This window comes from Cibotium barometz, chromosome 50, assembly GCF_041138505.1.
Source record: "Cibotium barometz isolate CiBa-2024 chromosome 50, ASM4113850v1, whole genome shotgun sequence".
NCBI lineage: Eukaryota > Viridiplantae > Streptophyta > Polypodiopsida > Cyatheales > Cibotiaceae > Cibotium > Cibotium barometz.
Window position 1 is genome coordinate 17191199 of NC_141095.1, and position 24666 is coordinate 17215864.

The 24666-nt window shown below is 46.0% G+C and overlaps 1 protein-coding gene across 6 annotated transcripts; it reads right to left on the bottom strand.

Annotated features, from left to right (window-relative positions):
- LOC147609872 (U-box domain-containing protein 44-like) lies at window positions 1-24657 on the bottom strand. Of its 6 annotated transcripts, none has more exons than XM_086786773.1 (5): window positions 23830-24653; window positions 22950-23747; window positions 17273-17579; window positions 16193-16669; window positions 1-231 (listed from the first exon to the last, which is right to left on the bottom strand). In XM_086786773.1, the coding sequence occupies exons 1-5, from the start codon at window positions 24259-24261 to the stop codon at window positions 200-202; spliced, it is 2046 nt and encodes a 681-aa protein (XP_086642899.1). In that variant the 5' UTR covers window positions 24262-24653; the 3' UTR covers window positions 1-199. The 6 variants fall into 6 exon arrangements, with proteins under 6 accessions (XP_086642899.1, XP_086642895.1, XP_086642896.1 ...); XM_086786769.1 differs by having other exon boundaries at window positions 78-1694; window positions 23830-24647; XM_086786770.1 differs by lacking the exon at window positions 1-231 and adding an exon at window positions 5526-6048 and having other exon boundaries at window positions 23830-24657.
- Window positions 24658-24666: the final 9 nt, after the last annotated feature.

A 24666-nucleotide genomic window follows, 5' to 3' on the forward strand; every position in this document is an offset into this window, starting at 1 on the left:
TCATTAGCTGTGCATCTCATTGAAACTCATCAAAGGAAATCCAACAGGCAATGAGTTCAGACACTTACACCTTGGAAAAGGAAGAAAAACAACACCACCTTGAGATTTTCTTACATGTTTGCATGGTCTTTTCCAACACATTCTCATCATCTGTGATCTATTCATTCTCATTTGGATATGTTTGTAAACACACCTTTGCTTACACTGTTAAGTCCACATCATCACCAAGCTCTGCATATAAGAATTAAGTCCCAATGAGTACCTCAATGATATGTCTAAATGAGAGCAGCGTCCTGCACTAATTTGAGGAGGCATTGTCAAAGGAATGGTTCCCACTCCTCCCCACCCGCCCCACCCCCTTCCCACGGGAAAAAATCCATGTTGGCCCCATGACAGTACATTTACTATACTGTAGGTCATCCATCGAGTAAAATTATTGTGTGGAGGGCGTGATTGGTGTGATGGTGCAAGCAGGTCAAGCTCACACATGAAATGCCTGCCTGGCCTCAAAAAATAGTAAATCAAAATCTACAATATGTGGTCTTTGTTGTGAGTGATTTTACAAGCACTATCATGTTACAACAGACTACATGGCTTTTGTGTTTGACTGGTGTTTTATGTCTGGTATCTGTTTTTTGTGAAACCCATGCCAGATAACTGCTTCAAATTGGTTAGTGCAGTTTGTGCTAGCTTTTTGGTTGTCGGGTTGCCAATTCGGAAGACTTGCACAAGTGTCTTGATTAGCACTTGATCCACAGAGTATTTTTGACAGATCTCCTCAACTCGTGTAACCCTCTCTATCATCCACACAAGCCTATCTTGCAGCTCCCCAGGCCTTGCCGTGCAAAACAATTCAATGATGCATTGGATGCCATCTGCCTTTACTAACTCCTCTAGACCACCCTTGAGATTGTTGACATCTTCTACAAGGGTAGATAGTGCACCTACAGCTGCCAACTGCACGGCTACATCATCATCCTTTAACAATTCAACAAGCGGCCTCACAGCGTTTGCCCTGACTAGACAAAATGTGGTGGTTTCTTCACAGGCAATACCGTGCACAAGGCAAGTGGATTGTGCCAGGGTTTGCCTCTTCTGGAAGAATGCAAGACAACAACAAGAAGGTGAGGGATTTATATCAACCCGAAGAGGACTCTTTTGGGACAAAATCCCAAGTCCTGTTGCTGCAAGCTTCTTTAGAGGAGGATGCCCAGAGAATATTAGATACTCTTTCAATACCATTGTGATGTTATTCTCTCTAACTGCCTGCAAAATATGTGCATTGGAACCTTTGCAGAACTGGAGAAGCAAGCTTAGAAGCCCCTCCATCATGCTAATGCTTGTACTTTCCCCTCTTTGTAGCCAGCTACGTCTTGACTTGTTTAGCTCACTAATAATCCACGGGACTAGCTCAATGCCAAGCACCTGAACAATCTCTGTCTCAGTCAGAGGTATGTTTGCAAGAATAGAGGCAGCTGCAGCCTGCTCTTGTGGCTCGATACCTTTCAGCAAGTTCTTCAAATGATCTAACTGATGTGTCCGCCTTAATTCTTCTGCAACGTCTAATCCTCTTCTCAAGGATAGTATGCCTAGTAGCTTGAGTGCAAGTTGATGGCTTTCAACATCTGATTCTCTTATATTTAAAGTGAAATGTGCAATTCCATTTCCACTTTGAATATGCAATGCAGCAGCATCTGAAAGTTTGGGAATTAGCGACTCTCTCTCTTTCTCTCTCTCTCTCTCTCTCTCTCTCTCTCTCTCTCACACACACACACACACACTTTTTTTTTGGTAATATCCAGTGCAGTATATTCATATGCTCATAAATTTACAAGATGGGAAGTCTCCGAAGCGGAGAGTATCCCAAATGTCAGAAACATAAAAAGAAAAGCTCTAAACAAGAAGCATCCATATCACCCTCATGGCACGCATCATATAAGGATTGCCGCAATGAGGCTCTGAAGGATTCATATGACTGGTGATTCTGCCGACCCAAGTATGCCAAATTATGCTCACTCCAAATTGTCCAAAGAGCCCAATATCTCACCCAAGAGAGAAATAGTGAGTATTGGGACAAGGACCGCATATATCTGCCAAAAAGCCAGAAATGTTTCCCAAATATGTGACTAGGGAAACGGAGCCGAAGAAAATCTGAAATTCTCCTGAGGAGGATCCTGGAACAAGGGCAGTGCCAAAGCAGATGAAGAACAGTCTCTGAGGGAGCCTGACATCTTAGACATGTGGAAGGTGCAATGTGACGTTTAGCAAGTATGACCCCCACTGACAATGTGCCTGTCAAACATCTCCAAAGAAAAAGTCTTTGTTTCAATGGCATTTTACACTTCCACAACATCCGGAGATTCTTCCGCCACCATGAGAGGGGCTTCCTTATATGCCACAGAGAATTAGCATGTTGATGAATCCATGGGGCAGGCTGAAGAAGCCTGTAGGCTTTAATGGAGGTTAAGGCAGGAAGGGGAATAGGATGAATGCATGTAGTAGATGGCTGCAATTGCCAATCCATAAGTCTGTCTGTGTCAGCCACGGGTGGAATAGGTAAAAAGGGATGCAATAAATCAGCAATTTTCTTCCATATCAACCTATGATGCATTTCCAATGCATAGGTAGCAGTGGCCCGGGGAAAGGATAAGACATATCCCCGATCATCTACCACATCATGTATGTACCTAATTCCCAATTTCATAAGATTGTATGCCCGAACAGGTTCCTGTAAAGCAAGTGGAGTGTCAAAGATGGCACTCCAATGAATACTTTCTTTCCTCATCGAGTTTGTTCCAAGCAATTATCAGGAGCCCATTTGACCTTAAAGAGAACTTGTTTCCAATCAAGTATGAGGGCAGTAGAGAAAGGACAACCAGGTATCCTCCCTACAAATCTCCCAATCACAACCTCCCAATGATCCGTAATGACCATAAGCACAAGTTCTCATGTTGACACACATGGATGCTAACATACAAGTCCATGGCTGCTGTTGACAGAAGAAAGTATGCAACGGACATTAAGTCCACCATGCATCCTTGGGGAGCACACCATTTCCATCTTCATCAGTCTCAATGCTTTTACAACAGTTTTTGTCTTCCATAATATCTCCATAGCTTGAGACATAAAAGCTGAAATATCCCTGGAGGACCAATGCAGCAAGGGTAAATAGAACTGGACATAGGACATCACAATGGATTGTACTATTCTGAGCCTGACATGAAGAGGCCAAGTAGAAATCTTCCAGTATTCCAGTTTATGTTGAAGTCTCTAGAAAATCCATTTTAACTGCTGCTTTCTGGTGATATGCCATCCTATGGGATATCCCAAATGCCTGACAATATCTCTGGAATGCACCACCTGACCCGGCCAAAGAATAGAATGCCAGTCACATTGTTTCAGAGGGAGTAATTTAGATTTTTCAAAATTGACATGCAATCCTGCTGCTAACCCATATAAAGAAAGAGTGGCCATAAGCATGCGAAGTTCCTGAGGAGAATTCTGTGGCATGAAGAAGGAATCATCAGCATATGCTTATGCCAAAAAAGATGTAGCCCCTGGGATTTTGAGACCAGTCATCTGTCCTGTGCTTGTAAGATGATCAAGATACATCAAAAGAGGATGGGTCGCAATGGCATAGAAGAGGGCACTGAGAGGGCAGCCCTGTCTAACTGATCGACCCAATATCCATGACCGAGACAGATGGCGCCCAAGAATGCATTGAGCAGTAGAGCCACAATAAAGCCAATAAACAGCATTTGCCATCTTGGGACCAAAGCCCAACTTTGTCATGATCTGAGAGATAAAATCCCATTGAACATTGTCAAATGCCTTAGCAATATCCACCTGCAATATAAGCACATCTTGATGCGAATACTTAGCATATTCAATTGCAGTCAAGGCATTGGATATATTGTCATGGATTTGTCTTCGTCGCGGCACAAAACCATACTGATGAGGATGAAGTCCTGCATGCAGTATCCTGTGAAGCCTATGTACAATCATTTTGGCAATAAGTTTGTAAAGTACAGGCATCAAAGTAATAGGCCTCCAATCTGATATATGATCACACAGATGTTTTTTGGGGACAAGCTTGACTATACCATGTTTCCAAGAGTGCGGCAACTGATTTTCTTGCCAGATCACATTGATCATTCGCAAAAGGACCTCTTTCAAATCATCCCAAAAAGAAATATAAAATTCCACTATAAGGCCATCCCAGCTAGGGGACTTGTATTTGCTGAGGTGGAACAACGCATTATCAAGTTCTGTGTCAGTAAAAGGCCTCTCCAAGGTAAGAGCATCATCCATTTCAACTATTCCAGAAACATATTGAAGAAATTCAGTCCTGACATCAGTCACTTGATTTGATGGGGAACCAGGAGCAGAAAACAATTTCTGGAAATAATTGTGGCATTTGTCTTGGAGATCAGAGAAAGAGTGAGTCCAAGAGCCATCCAGTTTCCTAACCCTTAGACATGAATTTTTATTTCGAGTAGCATGCAAGCCCTGGAAAAAGGATTTTGAAGAGCAGCCCTTATCCATGAGGGGCTTCATTCTTGCCCTAATCTGCCATTTGTGCAATTTCCTCTGCATTAACAGTAAGTTTAAATTGTGCATGTGAAAGGGAATCCTTTTCTGAATCAGAGAGTGGCCTCAACTGAGAAAATTCAGTCAAATGTTGTGCTGTCCTTTTTGCCCATTTAACCTCATTCCTCCATTTTGTCATGTGCCATTTGCCATACTCCCTAATGACATTCCGAATACGAGAGATGAAGCTGTCCCAAGCATAATTCATGTCCTCCTGGGCATGAACTGGCAAAGGATGAATGGCAAATCTGATCATTTGCTGAAAGTTGTGATGTTGGAAATAAGCCCGATTAACATGCAATAATCTACTGGAGAGAAATGGCCAATCATCAAGAGGCATGCCAAGCTGCAAATTCATCCACAACGGAGCATGATCTGACAGGCCCAATGAGAAATCTATAAAGAGATGAGGGCTAAAATCTGCAAATTGTTGTGGATAAAACAAATACCATCTGTCAAGCCTTGCCCAATACGTAGTAAGTGCATTATGATGAAAAGTATATCCAGGGACTGACCCTTGGAGAAGTACCCATAAATCTTCAGCCTGCACAGAAAGAAGCATGTCATCCCATTTGTGCCTTTCCAATGATAGCATATGAGATCGTGAAGTGGTATTATCTCTAGGGAGAGGGGAATTATTAAAATCCCCACAGATGAATGCATTGGATCTCCATGGATATCTGCATAAAGAATCCCACAAAGAAGCCCTCATGGCAGAGGTCTGGGAGGCATAGACTGATGCAAACTCAAAAATATCACCATTAATATTGCATTGTATTACTATCCATCTGCCACTATTGTCATTGAAGGCCAACTGAGGCTGCAACTCGTGTCTAACCAGTATGCATACGCCTGAATAGGTAGCAGTACCAGCATAATATATATCATAGCCGTGCAAAAAACCATGTTGTCCAGCCATGGAGTGTTGATTATGCTCTTGCAAACAAACAATATCTGGCTGCATTTTATGTACATGTATCCATAAAAGCCTCCACTTTGAGACATTGCAGAGGCTTTGTACATTGTATGTAAAGCACTTAAGTGTTTGAAACATGAAAAGGTATGTACAGCAGAGTGTGAGAATAAAAACTAGACATCAGAGAGGCTAGGCCTCTGCCTGCATAGGCTGCATGCCTTCATTGCCCATGAAAGACATAGCATTTTCCTCTTCTTCTGAATCACATATGGGGATGCCCTTCTTCAATACGCCCACCCAATTTTGAAGGATAGGAGCAGAGGCTGAAGTAGAAGTTTGTCCTGGTGAGGGAGAAGAAGCATCCCATTGACGAGATTGAAGGGGGCGTTGCTTCAATACAACCAGCTTCCTGGGTTGTTTAAAACCGTCTTGATCAATTCCCACAGTTTCCTTCATCTTCTCTTTCCCTTTATCTTTTCCTTTTCCTGCAAGTGCAGGCACCTGATTGACTGATTTTGCATTCTTTACTCCATTTGTATTTGCTGTCTTGACTTGCAAATTATCATTCTTTTCCCGTGTTCTCTCTCTCTCTCTCTCTCTCACACACACACACACACACACAGAGCAGATCCATTACAGACTTCAGATACTTAGTGCCAGAGGAAGCAGACAGATCATGGACGATACACTAGACCTTGACGTTAAAGAGCGTCTTGACCCAGAGATACGAGGCAAACCTTCATGAGATAGAGAGTTATTCTGAGAAACCTACCAGGGGACCCCATCTACTTTGATGATGACCTAACTTGGATGCAGAGACAACATAAGAAATCAATTAAAGCAGCACGTGCTGAAGGGAAAAAGGCACATTACAGAGACGGCCATGTATACATAGAGGGCAAGATGGTGGCATAGCACCATATGGCCTATGGGACACAGGAAATTATCAAGAAGCACAAGGAGATATATGCAGCAGTTTGGAACTGCAATGGGGCTCTATGGACACATCCAGGCAGACTAGAGGAGGTTATGGAGAACCGGGACATCATGTTTCTGACAGAGACACATGAAAGCCCAGAGAGAGGCCTACCACGGATAACAGGGTACCAGTGGGAATCAGTGTATAGACAAGGGATGCGACAGGGCACTTCTAGAGGCTTAGGTGGGATCGCTATACTATTCAGACGAGCACTACACCAGCGTATCAGGGTGGTGTCGATAGACCCAGAGGCACGCTACATGTGGATTAGCCTACAGCTCTCAGAGGTGAGAACAGTTTACTTGGCAATATGCTACTTCCCGCCGAAGGGGTCGAGATTCAACACAGGTCACATGGAGGACCAGATTGGAGGAGGAGAGGAGAGAGAGGCCCTTCCTAGTGAGTCTCCATACGCCACTCTATCCGCAGATATCCTACACTATTCGACCATGGGGGAGGTTCTCCTGATGGGGGACTTCAATGCACAAAGACAGAATCGACAGTGTGAATCATTCGACTTCACAGATCCCCTCATCCTACAGGCACTAGACGATGTAGATGCAGGGACCACGAGGATGTCAGAGGACAGTGGGCCAGACAGTACAGGTTATGGGCAACACCTTCTGGACCTGGGAGCTAGACACCATCTCGTTATTTATAACGGGATGTCACAATGGCCAGAATCAGGAAGACTCACATGTTTCCCATCATCAGGAGGCAGCAGCAATGTGGACTACATATTGGGCTCGTGGGAGAGCACAGACCTGATAGACTTTTTCACTATCCCTACATGCCCCATTGGTGTGGACCATACTTATTTGCCTTTTTCTCTTAGGAGCTCTCTTGATCTGCCACCCCCGATCACTTAGGCATCTCGTACCATCTTCCACTTTACCCGGGAGCTTGCAGACGTTTATGATTCAAAACTACATGATGGCCTCTTTGGTATGGACCCTGCAGCACCCATCGATGTACTGACAGCCCAGCTTTCACACACACTGCACGCCACCTAGATCCAGGGACATGCCCCAGAATAGATGGTATGATAATGAGTGCAGAGAGCTTCATCGACATCTCCGAGCCCAGATAGCGAAAGGGGAAATAACATAGCAGCAGGCCAGTAGACAGATGCGGTCTCTTACACGCCGTAAGCGACGCACATATGAGGAGGCTCAATACTGGGACATCTACCACATGCTCATGAGCAAAGATGTAGCCACTGCTTGGCGACGACTCAGAGAGCCACGCCCCCCCACCCCGATTACTGATCACACCGGCTTACAGGGTGAGCATTTCATTTATGCAATTGACACACTCTCCTTTTATTGCTTACCTCTTTAACAGGGCTCTGGTAGAAGGTTTCCTGGCTGAGTGGACGATGCACACTATTGTACCGATCCACAAAGCTGGGGACATGTTGGACCCCGGTAATTACAGGACTATCATGATTGGTCATACCTTGGCCAAACTCTATGGGGCTATCCTGGAGGCAGAATTGAGCACACGCTGAGAGGGAGGGGCTTCGTGCCCTGGTCAGGTAGGTTTTCGGCGAGCCTTCTCTACTATTGATCACATTTTCACCCTGAGATGCCTGATTGACCAAACTCGGGCACGGAGACACAGACACTATTGCTGTTTTGTGGACTTCCGCAAAGCCTTCGACACAGTCCCGAGAGAGCGCCTCTTCCACCGCTTACAGACACCGGGCATACCCCCCGACATGATGGGGGGGATTTACAAATTATATGAGCAAGTGTTTGGACGAGTTAGATGCCCAGGGGGACTATCAGATATGATTGCCAGCACCATTGGTGTGAAGCAGGGCTGCCCTCTCTCCCCGACACTCTTTGGCTTATACATCGACGAGGTAGCAGACTACATCATACACGGATGAGGCTTTGGGATTGACATCTCAGGTACGACTGTACACATTCTATTATATGCTGATGATATCATTCTTGTGTCGGATACTCGGACAGGGCTACAAAGGCATCTACAGGCTCTGGATACTTTCTGTGCGGAGCGAGGACTCACAGTGAACCTTGGGAAAACCAAGGTTATGGTCTTTCATACATCAGCAGCAGTCAGATGCCAGACTATCCTTACACTAGCCCGGGGACAGGTAGAGGTGGTGGGCTCATATGTATACCTTGGGGTCACATTTACCAGCTCATCAGGGAGATTCTCTATGGCACAGGCAGCCAGAGACAGAGTGACACGAGGGTATGCAGCACTAGCAATTTTGGAACGCCAGTGTCACCAGGCACACTTCCAGGAGCCCCGTACTAAGGTGTACGCAGCATTGATGTACGCAGCAACAGTATGGGCACTAGGTTTGGCTACATCCTCATGGACACAGATAGAGCGCCCTTAGATTTTGATGCTCTCACGGATGATCCGCAGCAAACCTTCAGTACCACATGATATCCTTCGAGCGGAGTTTGTTGTACCACCTATGTTAGTAGAGGCCATGTTCCAGACTATATCTTTTATACACAGGATGCGGGAGCTCCCACTAAATCGGGTATCTTGGGCTGCTTTTGAGGCATCCAGACAGCTTGCTGAGGAGGGACATACCTGGTAGGTGGTACAGTGGATATCATCACACAGGATTGATATTGACAAATTACCACCCTTACAGTATGACCTAGCTGCACCACACAAACGCCTCTCTCAGACAGAGAGGAACAGAGTCGCAGGGCCACATATAGGAGACTTGGCTATCTCCCAATCAGCCACTCCCGACGAAGATGCTCTACTACACAGACCACTTCTTGAGCACCTCCACAGACGGCTTCATCCAGCGACCACGATACTTGGAGGTCCACTTATCACATGGAGCCAGAGTAGCCATTGGGCGACTAAGGGTCTCATCACACCAACTAGAGATCGAGACTGGGAGAGCAGCACGCATCCCTCGAGCAGAGCGCATTTGCAGATTATGCCAGACGGGGGTAGAGACAGGAGCATTTTGTTTGCCAGTGTGGTGCTTTGCAGGAGATCAGGACATACTATCCTGAGGTTTTTAGAGGGACCACATCACTTAGACAGATCTGGGAGAGATCGGACCAGAGACAGCTAGGCAGACTACTACTAGCACTACAGAGACACAGGGAGATCTTACTTCAGACACCCGCACATCATAGCGGAGGAAGACAGTCCCAGTTGACTGACTTCTTCCAGAGATTGGCACCAGTAGCCCAGCCACATACATTGGGAGTGACATCTTAGCGAGCGGAGGAGATTCGAGCTAGGCGACGACCCAGACTAGCCGGCTACCAAGCACCACGGCTACACCACAGAGAGATCGCGGCCATCCGGTCTCGACACCAGCAGGAGCTCGAGGAGCAGCTGGCACATTTTCGCTCTAATCCAGGATGCATGTTCCAGACATTTACGGCATCCTCAGATCGGATGTATGACATATTGTACCCAGACTATGGGACTGGGTGGAGTTTGGAGTAGATAACATATCATACTTGTATCACCCCTTCAGCATATAGAGATGCATTAGTAGCCCTAGTACTCCATCCACACCCTCTCGTTTGTACACACCACCATTGAGTCCCCTATGGTGTTGGGGTAAAGGCATTATGCCCACCCTTATAGTGTGTACAAGCCCATAAGTTATAGTACATAGTACACTTAGTACTTTTAATGTACTAAGTGCACTATGTGTACTAGTGCAATATACATGTGTGATAGGGGAGTCACACACTCATTCCGATGAGTTGACTTATCCCCACAACTCTCTCTCTCTCTCTCCCTTCCTGCTTCTCTGTGTATGTCTCCCACACATAAACTCTAACCCTAATTCTCTCTCCCATTCAACTGTACTCCTTTGCCTCCATATGTGAAACTCAGTGCTATGGACAGTCCACAGTCAGATAGAGACAGGGCTGATATGGCCAAGATTCCGTATGCTTCAGCTTTTGGCCAGTCTCATGTATGCCATGGTTGCTACTAGGCCGGACATTGCATTTGCAGTGGGAGTAGTTTCTAGATACATGGCCAACCCTGGCAAGAAGCATTGGGAAGCAGTGAAAGGTGTCATGAGATACCTGAAGGGCACACAGGATATGTGCATTTGTTTTGGCAAACAGGATGCATTAGTGCATGGTTACACGGATTCGGATTATGCCGGTCATCCAGATAACCGGAAGTCTACTACCGGTTATGTGTTTACATTCACAAGAGGTGCTGTGTCTTGGATATCCAGGATGCAGAAGTGCACAGCCTTATCTACTACAGAGGCCGAGTATATTGCAGCCACAGAGGCTTGCAAGGAGGCATTATGGCTATCTCGGTTAGTGGTTGATTTGGGTTATACAGGGGATATTCCATTGTTGCATTGTGACAGTCAGAGTGCCATCCAGTTGGCAAAGAACCCTGTCTTTCATGCAAAGACGAAGCATGTGGATGTGAAGTATCACTTCATCAGAGAGGTGATAGAGAACAAGCAAATTCAGCTTGTAAAGATTCATACGGATGACAACCCGGCTGATCTGTTGACAAAGAGTTTGCCTCCGGAGCGGTTTGCTCATTGCAGACACTTGATGGGCATTGGATGAGGCCAGTTTCAGCCTTGATATGGCCTTGTATATTATCATGTACATGCTGATTTTTCTTTTCCTTCATTTAAGGGCACTTTGCCTTTAAGTGGGAGGTTGTTGGGGTAAAGGCATTATGCACAAGCCCATAAGTTATAGTACATAGTACACTTAGTACTTTTAATGTACTAAGTGCACTATGTGTACTAGTGCAATATACATGTGATAGGGGAGTCACACACTCATTCCGATGGGTGATTGGGTTCTTTTGCGATTTGAGAAAGCTAGGCTCAAAAAGAAGGGTAAAGAGCGCTTATTCCCTAAGTTGAGCATGCGCTATTATGGACCTTTTCAAGTATTGGAAAAGACTGGTGAGGTGGCCTATCGTTTGAAGCTACCAGATCACTGGAGGATTCACAATGCATTTCATGTGAGTCTACTTGGACCTTTCCGTGGGGATGTGCCTGAGGGTGTATCAAATGAGGCTCAGCCCGAAGTTGAGGAACTTGATGAGGTTCTTATTCCAGAGCAGATACTGGCACATAAGGAAAGAAAGGTACGAGGTAAAGTTTCCCGTCGCTATCTTGTGAAGTTCAAGAACTATTCACCGATGGATGCGAAGTGGATGAAGGAAGGTGACTTAACAGATTCACCTCACGTTTTGCAGCTTTCTCTCGCCTTTGAGTTGGAGCCGACTCTTGTTACGGCCCATTCAGGTTCAGCAGAGCATGGGTCTGGAGCATTGCCTGATGCTCAAGAGGAGGGTAGCACCTCCGCTCCCTTGATACAGATAGGCTCAGATAACATCTAGAGGTCGCTTGGTGCAGCTTTTGTCTCACTCGAAGGTACTAATGGCTGAGAGTACATCTGTTTATGGGACTTCTATGATATATGCGTACTAGTCACATTGGATGTTGTGGTTGTGTATGGTTCACATTGGTATACAACTTGGACTACTACTACACCATTGGTTTGCAGTGAATGTTGCTACATATGCATGGCTTGGAGAGATTGGGACGCTCATCTTGCCATATTGTATTTTTCAATTTGGATGTCTTGCTGTGTCACCAGATTGCAATCGAGGACGCTTGCCATTTTTCAAGAGGGGGGTATGTCATGACCCTGTGAAATTGGAACAGCACAAGTGTGGGCATGGTGGTCAGTGAGCAAGATAAATTTTTAAAGATTCATACTTGGGTGTCCGGACAAAAAGGTAACAGGTGTGGACAACCCCAAGTGTGAATGGGGACCAAGGTATTAAACTTTATAAGGTTTATAAACCTTGGGTGGCCCTTAGAAAGTTTTAAGACTTTAAAGGGCCACTAGGATAATTATGGTGGGAGGGCTACTTCACTTTTAGAGTACACGCCTCCCTCTCCATCTCTCTCTCTTGCTTTTTGGAGAGAGTGGTCGGTTGGTTGCGTGGAGAGAACTGGTCGGCTCGCTGCGTGGAGAGAGAAGACGTACAGGTCGCTTGAAGGGGAACCGTACGGAACAGCATCTGCAGGCCGGCCGTACAAAACAGCATTTGCAGGCCGGCAGGTACACGCTGGTATAAGCGGTGCAGTCCAGCTAGTGCAGGCGGCACATCATACAAGTGCTGTAGGTACAGACTCGTACGGACTGGTACAGGCAAGTACAGGTGCTGCAGGGCGACTGGTGCGAACAGGTACTGGTTGCTGCAGATTTTCTGATGCATACGGGTACAAGCCATGCAGGCCAGCAGGTACAGGCAGCTGCTGCTGACAGGTGGTTGTTGGTCAGTTGGCGTAGGCCGGCTGGTGAAGAACCGTACAGGGCAGCTGGTGCAGGTCTTCCGATGACCGGAAGAACACAGTTGTATTATTTTTTGTCTCATAGGCCGACTTTGGCCTCTCGTAGACGTTAATATATCTTTCTTTCTTTCTTTCTTTCTCTCTCTCTCTCTCTCTCTCTCTCTCTCTCTCTCTTCTCTTCCCCTTGTGTGAGCTCTGGAGGGCAAATGCGGGTGGCTGCACTTTCAAGACAACATACTCTATACTCTCAGGGCTGTGGTTTTTGAGGAGGATTGGACTGAGGGACAGCAGTGATCTGCTGAATATCTTTCTCTCTCTTTCCACTGGCTTACAACTACTTCAGAGTTGTTTCTTCTGGCCCTTTGTGAGAGGAGGGGTGTGGCAGTTTGAAGGGTGCAAACAGAGTAAGATGGTGGATTTGTTCTTTGGCTGAGTTTGAAGCCATGATCATGGAAAAGCCAGATGCGTGCTCAAGGCTTCCCTGTTGCATTGTCTTGGTTGATTAGAGGAGACAGCAGTGTGTTGCTTTTGTGGGACACAGATCTGTATGCGTATCCTCTATGCTAAGAGGTCTTAAGGGTTGCCACATTGGACATGTAGGTTTCTTTTCCTTGACTGGCTTTGTTGTACTCAGTTAAGCTTTTCCATTAAAATTGAATAAAGAAATACCGAAAGGGGCACCAAGCTTTGGGGCCAACAGGTGTCGTTTTCCTTTTTGTTCTGGAGCATTCTAGCTCTTGTTCATTTGTTAATTGTCTGGACTACAATTGGATAGGTGACTGCTAGTCTACTGCACTTTGGTTTCTACCAGAGGCCGGTTTCAAATACCTTCCTCTTCTCCCGGTGTTGGTAGTGCCATCGGGAGAGTGATGGAATCCCCCCCCCCCAACAATTGCTGCCTCATCCCTCGCACGGGCAGCCGGGATTCCATCCTTTTCTATTGCCTCGCCGGACATAGTGCCTCATGTTATATCTATTCCATGCCTTCGGAGCGACCCCATCATCCAGGGAGTGGAGTATTCAGGCCTTCCAGGCCAATGCTTCATTCGCAACAAGCAGATGGGACATCTAGCCAAAGCTTGCCCTCGGCATCAATCCAAGAAACCGCCTCATGTGGTCCCCCAATCCCTTCAGAAGTGAAAGACGAAGCAGAGCCAGATATAGTTGACCAAGCTGAAGTGATGGTTCCAAAAGAGATCCTTTTGCACCGCTTCAAGCATGGCCCAGGCCGAAGCCAAAGACAGTTCCTCACAAAATTTCAAGACCGAGGGACCCACGAAGCGGTATGGCTTAACAAAGAGTTCTTCGACGACTATCCGGCTTTATTGATGGACTTTCTGGAGGCTATGCAGCTTCCGTCAAGTTAAGCAGAAGGGGATGTCACGTGCATCCCGCACTTGGATGCCACATGTGAGGACGAAAGGACAAAGGGACCAGATGTACGAGAGATCAGAGCAAAACCACACAGCATGAAATATGTGAGTGAATATATATATAATGGTGAGTGCAAATATGTACAAGAGCACTCTGAAGTGAGGTGACTCTGAGTAGAAAGACCAGTGCAGAAGCAGAGATGATGTTAGAGCTGAAGCACGGTTGATGACGAAGGCTAGCATCGATGTGAGGCAAAGCACTCCGAGTGGTTGTCGAAGGCTTGTGTCGATGGATGCAGAGGCACTCCGAGGTGGAAGTGGTAGCAGAAGATGAGGTGATGTAGGCTCTGATGACAAGGGTGCTGTTGTACCTAAGGTGGTAGATGAAGAGCAGAGAGGGCTGCTGTCCTGAGTGGTGGTGGTGGTGGTGGTGGTGGTGGTGGTGCAAGCTCTGGTGACAAGGGTGTTGCGTACTTGAAGGGTGCAGGCTCTGATGACAAGGGTGTTGCGTACTTGATGGGTAGATTTTTTATTTCTATTCCATCACAATTACTTCATAGATATATTATAACACTTTCTCACAAATGGACTAGGGCTAACAACATGCTCAGTGCTCATCCAAAATGTGACTACACTGTGCACTGTGCACTGTTGTACAAGTATGCCCACCTGCATACTTGTACAACTGTTGTACAAGTATGCCCACCTGCACCCTAATGCAACAGGTGACATGAAGGCTAACCCAAGATTAGGGTCAGGGCTAAGGGCCTGATAGGACCTTGGGCAGGCGGCTAGGACTAGCAAGGATGAGTTCATAGTAACAGGAAATAGCAAAACCACACCCCTAAAGGCAAGAACAGTGTTCCCCTTCGTTTATATGTTTCCATTTGTGAAAACGTTTCCCACTTAGGGGAACCGCAGAAAACATTTGCCCTTGCTGTCTCAACCAATTCCCCAATAAGACATTCCATTTTCCAGGCAAAACCCCCAATTTCAGGCCCAATCCAAGTCTCCAATCATATATTCTCCAAATTTGTTACATCTCCATGTGTTTCTTTCCTCCCTCTTCGTCTCCCCCCTTATTTTGCATCTCCCCTGTTGGTGTGGCTTTTCCCATTTCAGCTCCCACGGAATTGTCGTTTCTCATTTCCATCTCTGTTTTTGCTTATGTTTCCCCCTTTCCCATAACCATGGCTCAGCTATGAGAAATGATGGGAGGCTATTCACAGACAGACGTCTGCCAAAAGTGTGGATCCTCAGGGCCACCAAGAGCTTGGCGTGGGGTTTGTCTTGGTGGTATGGGAAGCCAAGGCCAATTGCCGTTGCAGGGCTGACTCAGGACAATCTAGACCTCACCCTCACGGGTGGCTCCAAAAAGAAACCTACAGCTATGAGGTCAGCTGCTGGCCAAAATTTTATTGCAGTCATCATCGCCAAATCTGAAGCAGGTTCTCTTTACTCAAGGTGGGTGTGGTCCTTACACTCACATTAGGTGGCAATTCCAACTTCTACACCTGGAGGAAAGCTTGTACACTGTTCTCGTCTTCATCACTTGTGCATCCTTCAACCCTGAACACTCTAGGCAAACACTTCAGAACACCATAATGCTTAGCTCAATCCTGATCTATGAAAAGACTTTCTTGAGCAGAATGCAAGATCTCCTATTGCTCCTGCAATCAATCAGAAGACATTTGCACATTGATGGTATGCAAACCGATGGACCACGGAGCTTTCAGTTGAAATGCATACATATACATGAATGGACTCAACTATGTGATTGCATGTGTTGCTCCCAATCAAACTGTTGTCTAGAAACATAAGCAAACCGCACAAAAAACCGCTGTATACACCATACTGTGGTTTCTGCATGCTGTTTGATACAAGGTTCTCTAAGCTAAGAATTAAAAAATGTAAAGCATAAATGACTTTTACACACGGGGGAAAAAAGGATTATATGGTGCTTAGTGAGAAGCACTACCACTATTTGTATCTTGCAATTGATGGCATACCTGCTGTCTCTGGTGATGAAGCAATGCAGTAGAGCACCCGCAATAGATTAGGCTTCCATTTAATGCCAACTCTTGTCATCAGCCCCAAAATGCAATGGATAACAGATTCGGATTGCAGCGTACTTCCATCTAAGGTGACCGCAGCAAACTCCCAGTGGCCTGGTTTAGATAGAAGATTTGCCAAAATCTCTGCAGCTTTCTCCTTTAGTTGTACAGTTGAATTGTCAGACATGTGCACACTGTTGAGGAAGCTGAAGAGTGGTGGCAAGATGCCAGAGCTAACCAGCACAACAGCATTATCAGCAGGCGTAGAGAGCATCAACAGTGTTTTTATAGCAGCATCTTTTTCTCTGATATCATGAGAAAGCATCTCAATCAGGACTGACCCAGCTCGTTTTACAGCCATCTCTTTGTCATTATTTGATAGAGTCATTTGTGAAAGGTGTCTGGCCATTTGTAATTTAGTGTCAGAAGGGCCTGCAAATCATGTTGAGAGATTAAACACCAGGTAACCAATCACAGTTTCAACAATAAGCTGTGAGCTACGATTAAAACACCTTATCCACATAGCCTCGTTTAAAAGGACAATCTGTGTGCAGAAATTTGTTCAAGTGCTCATATATATCCTCCTCCACCATTCACTAGACTTGCTCACAAGAGTATGTATGTACGTATGCATGTATATATGTATGTATTAGTTGCGTGTCTGCATGTACATAACAAGGTATGAGAGACGTGCATGCATCTATACATGTATTACGTACATACATAGGTATGTATTTACAGATCTTTTCAAGGCCTCTCAAGCACTGAGAGACTTGGAAAACGCGCACTCGGTGCTACTTGAACACCCAAGTATCGTTCGATGATGAGCAACATAGATGTGCTGTATGTATGCATCTATGTATGTTGTCTGTATGTGATGTAATTGTGTGTGAGATGACACACATGCATGCATGCTACATGTATGTTGTAGGCATGTATGCATGCACGTAAATATGTATGTGTGTGACGTGCATTTTCATGCATACTGCATGTTTGTATGTATGTATGTATGCACGCCAGGGTAAAAATCATTACCTTCAATGAGACAATCCAATAAAGGCTCAAACCTTCCTGCCTCCGCCATTGGTATGACATTCAAATGCTCTTTTTCCAGATTTCTCAAAGTCTGATTAGCCAGATTAGCAAGGGTTGCATTCTCTCTACTACTCACCAGCCCATTGAGAAGCAAGATGGCTCCTCTTTGAAAACCAATCTTCGCACAGATCTCAGATTGCGATGAAAGCTCGCACAGCAGCTGTGCAGCACTCTGCTTCTCCTGCTCTAGGCTACTGTTCAGGCTCTTCACTGCATACCTGACAGCATTCTCCTTGACCATCTCCAACTGCACATCCAGTTATATATCAGAACTCAGATTGAAATTCTTCTGGCTTTCCTAAACGTTTCCCTTGCTGACTTGCTTAATGATGTGTTGAAAAAATAGTGTGTGGATCCTTTCAAAATTAATGACAAACATATGAATGGACATCAAAAAGCTGCAATTGTGGTACAAACCCAAAGTGAGCCTTAGGGATCCTACCCTTTACACCAGGAGCAGATAAAGGAGGTTTCAGAAGCACTCCCTGCAGCAATGCAGCATTCAAAGCAGGACCCGCCATGACACTTCCGCCTCCCTTCCGGCATCATCCCCCCCAAAAAAAAACCCAGCTAACCCACACCTAAGGATCAATTGGCAACACCTCAGCTCACACAGGGCAACCTCCAAACACAGAAAACAAGATTCATCACAACACAGCAGACTCTGTCATTCGCCTAGGGGGGAAGTCCAGGCTCCACCCCAATTAAAGGTGTGCTCCCTTGTGGACCACGCCTTTTGGTGGTGATTCCCTATTCAGGCCCCGTCTCAGCTGGGCATCAGTGTGCCATTACCCATTTGTGTAGCTCTTCGGTACTCCGTTGCTTTCTCGTTTTCCACTGTGCAAAGCTGGACTGCTGTTAAAATGAGCTCTCAGCAATAATCACACCACAAGACCAGGTTGTAACATGCAGTGTTTAATGATAAGAAAATGATGCATTACACTTGCTGAAAACTGAATTCACAGAGATTAGGGTTGAGAAGATACGCAAAGGACACATATTAGGGTTCCAACTAACCCTCTCAAGGGCCCCCACCACTGTTGTATTTGCTTGATATATTGCTTGCAAGAGAATGCGGTACAAAGACTTGAATGCTGTCCCATATGGACCGAACTAACCTGACCTGTATGGACCGATTTGGGTCTTATCTGGACCCCTCCTATGGTGCATTTGGCTGTTCACTGAGCCGCCCTGAAGCAACAGTGCTGGCTGGCCTCAATCACCTGAGATATGCGCCCCTTTTAACTTGTGGTTTTTTAAGATAGGGCTGGCCCTGTGCAATATGCTTCAGCCTGCACATTGGCTGTGTTTTTCTGCATACAGGCCCCCTGTTGATGTGCGTTTGCCTTCAGCAGGTTGCCTTCCCTTCCCTTGCCTTGGCCGTCCCTTCGCCAATGGTACCTTGGCTCTAGCCTCTCCTTGCTTGTGAGTTGCAGTCCTCGAGGTTGCATGGCTATGGCTTAAACACCCTCCTTAAACAGGGTACATGGCTGGTCATGGCAGTGTTAGGGTCTGCAAACAGGTCAACGCTCGCTTTCACGTCACTGATCATCTCCCCTTTTTGGCCCTTCACACCCGGCTGCCCTTGGGATGTCCACAGCTCCATGGCCCCTATTTGACCATTGTTACTCGCCATTAAACTTCACACACGGCACAACACGTTTTCTTGGACTTGGCCTTGCCAGACACCCGACCATGGGTCTAATAAGTGTTTGGTGACACAACCATGGGTGGTGTAAGTGTCCGGTCTAGCCTGTACTATCATTACACCTATAGAGCTTGGCTGGTTCTCAACTATTGAGAAGGATGGTTAAAAGCATTTCTCTAATTTCTTCCCCCCATAGAGAGGTTGTGCACTATGCCTCCCCCTGTGACACTTCCTCCACAGGCCAAGCATCAGTCCAATGGACGTTCTTGATGTGTCACCTGCAGGCCTATCCTGAGCCCAGATAGGTGTTGTGGGCAGCCAAGCAAGATGAGAAAGGCGCCCAGGACAGGCCAGGCAGCAGGTGTTGGGGATGAGCGACCGTGTGAGAATGTGTGGAAAAACGGTCGTGGAGCAGTTGGACTTGGCGCAGCAGCATTTGGGCTGATTAATGGGAGTCTAGAGCAGAGTACGTGGACGCTCTAGCTTCAGAGCTTAGAGCTAGCCATTTTTTTTTCTTTCCTCGCATCCCGTGTGTGTGTGTTGTGACTGCTTGTTAGGGATAGAGCTCTTAGAAAGTGATTGTGGTTAGTTAGGCCTAGATATATCTTTAATTTTCTTTTTCACCATCCTAAAACATGCTGTCTGCCTGACTAGGAAGAGGCCCTTAGAAGTCGAGAGAGTACAGTACGGTTTGAAAAGAGACTGTTTTTGTCACATGCACGGAAGTTCTGTGTCTTCTTTCAGCCCTAAACACCTTTCATAGGAACAACCTAATGCAGAACGCAAAGAAGAGATAAAAGAGAGAGAGAGAGAGAGAGAGAGAGAGAGAGAGAGAGCTGTATTTCCAGTATATTCCTATAGTATAAAAAGGTACAAGTCTTGGCAGCCCTAGGCATGCCCATAAAAAGCTGGAGAACCTATCCTACCTAATCTATTGTGTGACCTAACACCAAAGAGTGTCAGATCTCTACCTAGGAGCCAGCGCTGCCTTTATATGAAAATGCCCTTTTATTGCCAACATCATCTGCCAAAGGTCTATTTGCTGGCCGACAGGGTATTGGTCATCCACAATGCCTTCCATGTCTTGTGATGCTGCTTAAGCTCCAAAATTTGGTCTCTATCTGCTGCCCCTTCAGGGATTAACACTGGGATTAGCATGTCCATGTGCATGCACATGACATCCCCTTCCGCTAAACTTGATGGGATTCCAACTTCTGACCCTGCGTGACTGTCATCATCCCTTTGTCCTCACATGGACTCCCCAAACCTATCATCCTTCCCTTCCTGGCAACCTTTTCACTGAAAACCTTGCCCTATCTCCAATTCCACTCCAAATTTGATGAAGACCTGTGCATCTGTTCCCCTTGCCTTCTTGCCCTGTCCCTAAACACACATGAATCCTTCTTCTCGATGATTGGTCCCAGGCATCCTTGGCTCCATTGGATGAATCTCATCCCTTGGAGTGCTCTGATACCAATGTCACATGCACAGAAGCTCTGTGTCTTCTTCCCGCCCTAAACACCTTTCATAGGAACAACCTCATGCAAAGCGCAAAGAAGAGATGGAGAGAAGAGAGAGAGAGAGAGAGAGAGAGAGAGCTGTATTTTCATTATATTCCTATAGTACAAAAAGGTACAAGTCTTGGCAGCCCTAGGCATGCCCATAAAAAGTTGGAGAACCTATCCTACCTAATCTATTGTGTGACCTAACACCAAAGAGTGTCATATCTCTAACTAGGAGCCGACGCCACCTTTATATAGGCCCTACATGTGAAAACGCTCTGCAAGATGGTTGTGAAGGACTTGGACGCTGACCGATGTTAGGCAAAATGTAGTGGTCTAATGTGCACATAAATATTGTGCACACATGCACAAAAATAAGTGCTAGGGGCACATTAGATGTTAGGATTTAAAAAATGGTTGTAGACCTAGCACATAGCACCTTTATTAGTATTGGCACACATAAGTGTACACCTAGATGCACACATGGCATGAGAGCATTTAGTTGCTATATCTTTTTGTATACAATATAGTTGCTATATGGGCCTAAGGCCATAACTTGTACTAAAGGAGGCATAAACATTAATAGAAATCGTGCGTTCCATGAATCTTCAGGACTCCTATGTGATTTCCCTTAATCCCCTGTTACTCCTATGTGATTAAACCTTGCCTGATCTCTTCTAGAGCCGCCGCCATCCAGACCCCGTTCACAGCCGGTCGCCAATCCTCCCACCTTCCGCCCGCCAGTCTGGGTGGCACGAGTGCAGAGGCTCAGCCCGTTTCGGCGGTACTGCCGCTTCCCACCACTCCTCTTGAGTTGCATCTGCACCTGCTCGTCCATCACATCCAGCTGCACACCTCGCAGCCATCCAGTGGCTTCATCATGTCAACCTGGTCCTCTGCGCCTACACACAGCCACAAGGTGTTTGTTGTCCAAAAGCTCCAGTTCCAGTATCTGATTTTACGGGGAGCATAAAGAAGAGAGAAGAGGCAGCTCAATACACCAGCATTGTATTTACGGGTAACAGAGGTAATTGATCTGAGGTTTCTTTGACTTGCATACATCATTTTTGGCAAAATCAAAGACTTGCCTGCTGTGTTTTGAGGATTCTTGTTCATAAGAGGAAAGTCAGTGAAGTGGGAGCATCCCAAGCATCCTGGAACATCTCTTGTTAACTTCCTGCAGTTCAGCTCATTCAAATACAGATCTTATTTCTTGGGGTATTTCAGCACTTCCGTTCAGAAGCTTTATGATAACATCTTCACCTTCTAAGAGATACCCAAGATAACAGAGGCCACAGGGCAGGATTTAGCAGTGCTCTTGTTGGATTTCTGAATGGCCTATGACAGAGTGGATTAGGCCATTTTTAGGGCACACTGTTGCAGACGGGCTTTCAAACAACAGCACCCATGGAGTATCTGCCCTCTACTCAGCAGCCCCACGTTCAGGTACCCATCCAGGGAGCACTTCCTCGTCTCTCTCAGTGCATTTGTTAGGGACATCCAACCTCTTCCTCAATGACGGAAATTTTTTGTGTCACACAGGACACAGGCTCCAAGGGCTAGGACTTCCCATCTGCAGCCTAGAGGAGCTTTTCAACTCTGCAACTTTCATAGCTTAAGGAGATTTGTTGTACATAGCCATTGACAACTTACCTAGCTTGAGGAGAGTTGCTGTATATACCCATTGCCATCTTCTGCTTAGCCTGTGGTGCCGACCCACAGGTTTAGAGCACAGCCTTACATTGTTATCTCATTGTTTAGGGACTTCAGCCAGGGTGGGAACCTTGGAAGACCTTCCTGGGTGCTTACATTGCCGGTTGTGCATCCCAACAGGGTGGGTCTTGGACACCAGATTGCCACCCTTTGATATCCAAAAGTCTTTTCCTCCAATTTATAGGCTGCAGCTCTGAGCCTGGGCCAAACTCACACCAGCCCTCTTTCAGAGCCACCCCAATACAGAGGAAGAAAAACTCTGAAAACCCCTGATCTGAAACAGTTTGATGTGTTTGCCCTCTAATCACCAGCTAGGCATGCACTCCTACATCAAATGAGGTGCTAGGGGTGCTGGCTCGACGAATTCCTTTGGCTCCTGTCTTTTCTCCTCCCAACTTTCGGTGGATGAGCAACATCAGCGTAATGTGAAGCTGCATGTTAGCCACAACCTCACAGACACTCTTTATCTTAGCTATTCCCCAAGAGCGGTCAACACCGGCACTCCCTATGGCATCTCCAAGTGTGGCATGGTTGTCTTCACTCCCTATGGCATCTCCTTCAGAGTCCTAGGCCTTGAGGATGACCTCCAAGTGCCATCAAAGGTCTCTCGTACTCCACGGTATTTTTTTAATACATGACACAATCACTTATGATGTTTTCCAAATACAGAAAAATGATATAAGAATGTAAACACAGGAAAATAGAAAATTCATTGAAGCATAAACAAGAAAAGCCAACCATAGTTGACTCACACCTTATTCTCCTCGTTGTGTACTGCCATGCTGTGAAGCGCAACCAAGACCTTCTCCCGTATGTGCTCACCATCTTCAAGGGGTGCCTGCCACGGTCCCAAGAGTAAAGGGATGATGCCCTCATTCCTTAGTGTGTGCCTATGTTCTGTGCTCTCTTCTGAGATATTGTGCACCTCGTCCACAGCGTCCTCAAAATCCTTCATGGAAGCATTCAAAGACAGTTTCTGTCTTACTCTTGAGATCCTGGTTTTGAAGTTTCTGTCATGCCATTCTTCAATTGTGTTCCGTAGAACTAGATCCTTCCTCAAATTTAATGACCTGAGTACCTGTCCAGTTACTGGGCATGTAGGCTGCCTACCATCTTCTGCACAGCACTTGAACCACTTCTCTATCTCACTTTGCTCGTATGTCTGTCCAGTCTCCAGCACCACTGGGTTCTTCATGACCTCCTTGCTCAATGGGCAGATGAAAGTTCTGAATGGAGGGATCATGGGTTTCTCCTCCTCTGCCACCACCGCATCGCCCACCACAGGTGGCATTATGGCTTCAGGTTCAAGGGACCGGTTTCTGAAGAACTTCTCTAAGATGTCTGCAATCTGTTTGTCACGTGGACTAATGGAGCCTTCTATATCCTTCTTATAGATGTCAATCTGTAAGGAAAGCTGACTCACATCAAGGTGATTCATCATCCTGAGTTCCCGTGCAATGTTTGTTATAAGGGCATCATTCGTAGTGTGATCAGCCCAATCGTTCAACTCTTCATCGATGGTCCTACATATGAGATCCTCCATGTCACTAACCTGATTTCCACCATATTATGTGGTTAGAATAATCAAGTAAAGCAAGGGAAAATTACATTTAAAGGCCTCAAGTACACAATACCTTCAGCTCAGTGTCTTCCATCTCAGAAGACAAATCGTTCAACTTTTTGCACAACTCAAGGTTATGTTGTAAGCCCGTAGTGAGGAGGGTAAGCCACTGTGCAAGCTTATGAACCATACTCTTCAAGATGTCATTCAAGCGTCTGCAATTCACAAGCTGGTACAATCTGCTCTTAGATTGGTATAAAACAAGGATGTCTTTCAGCTGGTGCAGATCATTGAGGATGCCTTTGAATGATGTGGATGTTGGAGGGGTTAGTTCTTCACCACCCAGTTCCCCCAATTGAGTGAACAGAGCTTGGATTCTCTCCAAGAAGGAGGCAAGCTTTCTTGGGTTCTCCTTTTGAAGAGTTTCCTCATCTGTGATGCGGAGAATCTGGAGTAATTCCCCAAGAGCAGCTACAATAGGGTACTCTGCCAAGGGAAAATTCATGCTGGGCTTCGTGAGATGGTATGAATGGAAGGTAGTGGGTTCACCAAAGCTTCAGAGGGTTTGTATGAATAGTGTGAAAAGGTGCAGGGATGTCGTGAGAAAGGGTATACAAGGAGGCAGTTGGGTTCACAAAATTGGAATGAATGGCATGGGAAAGGATGTGAGGGTAACTCTGCGCGTGCACGTGTGTGTTGGGGGGGGGTAACTCTCTCTCTCTCTCTGTGGGTGTGTTGGGGCCGGAGGGTAGGGGGCTCAAAATAGTACCAGGGTTCACCAAAAGCTACAATTCAACTGTTTTGAACGGTTTACAGGACGAAAATAAGGGTTTCTCAGGTTTCTTGGACTCTCTTTCTCTGTCTCTTCCCATGTACAATTGCATCTTACTACCTTTTGAAGACTGACTCT

Bases quoted from the DNA above. Each gene is read 5' to 3' on its own strand.
- LOC147609872 (XM_086786769.1), bottom strand. From the start codon at position 24,261: ATGAATTTTCCCTTGGCAGAGTACCCTATTGTAGCTGCTCTTGGGGAA. The intron at 23,748-23,829 runs GTATTGTGTACT...GGTGGAAATCAG, and splicing joins TGGAAGACACTGAGCTGAAG to GTTAGTGACATGGAGGATCT. The intron at 17,580-22,949 runs GTGTGAGTCAAC...CTGGATGTGCAG, and splicing joins TACACAACGAGGAGAATAAG to TTGGAGATGGTCAAGGAGAA.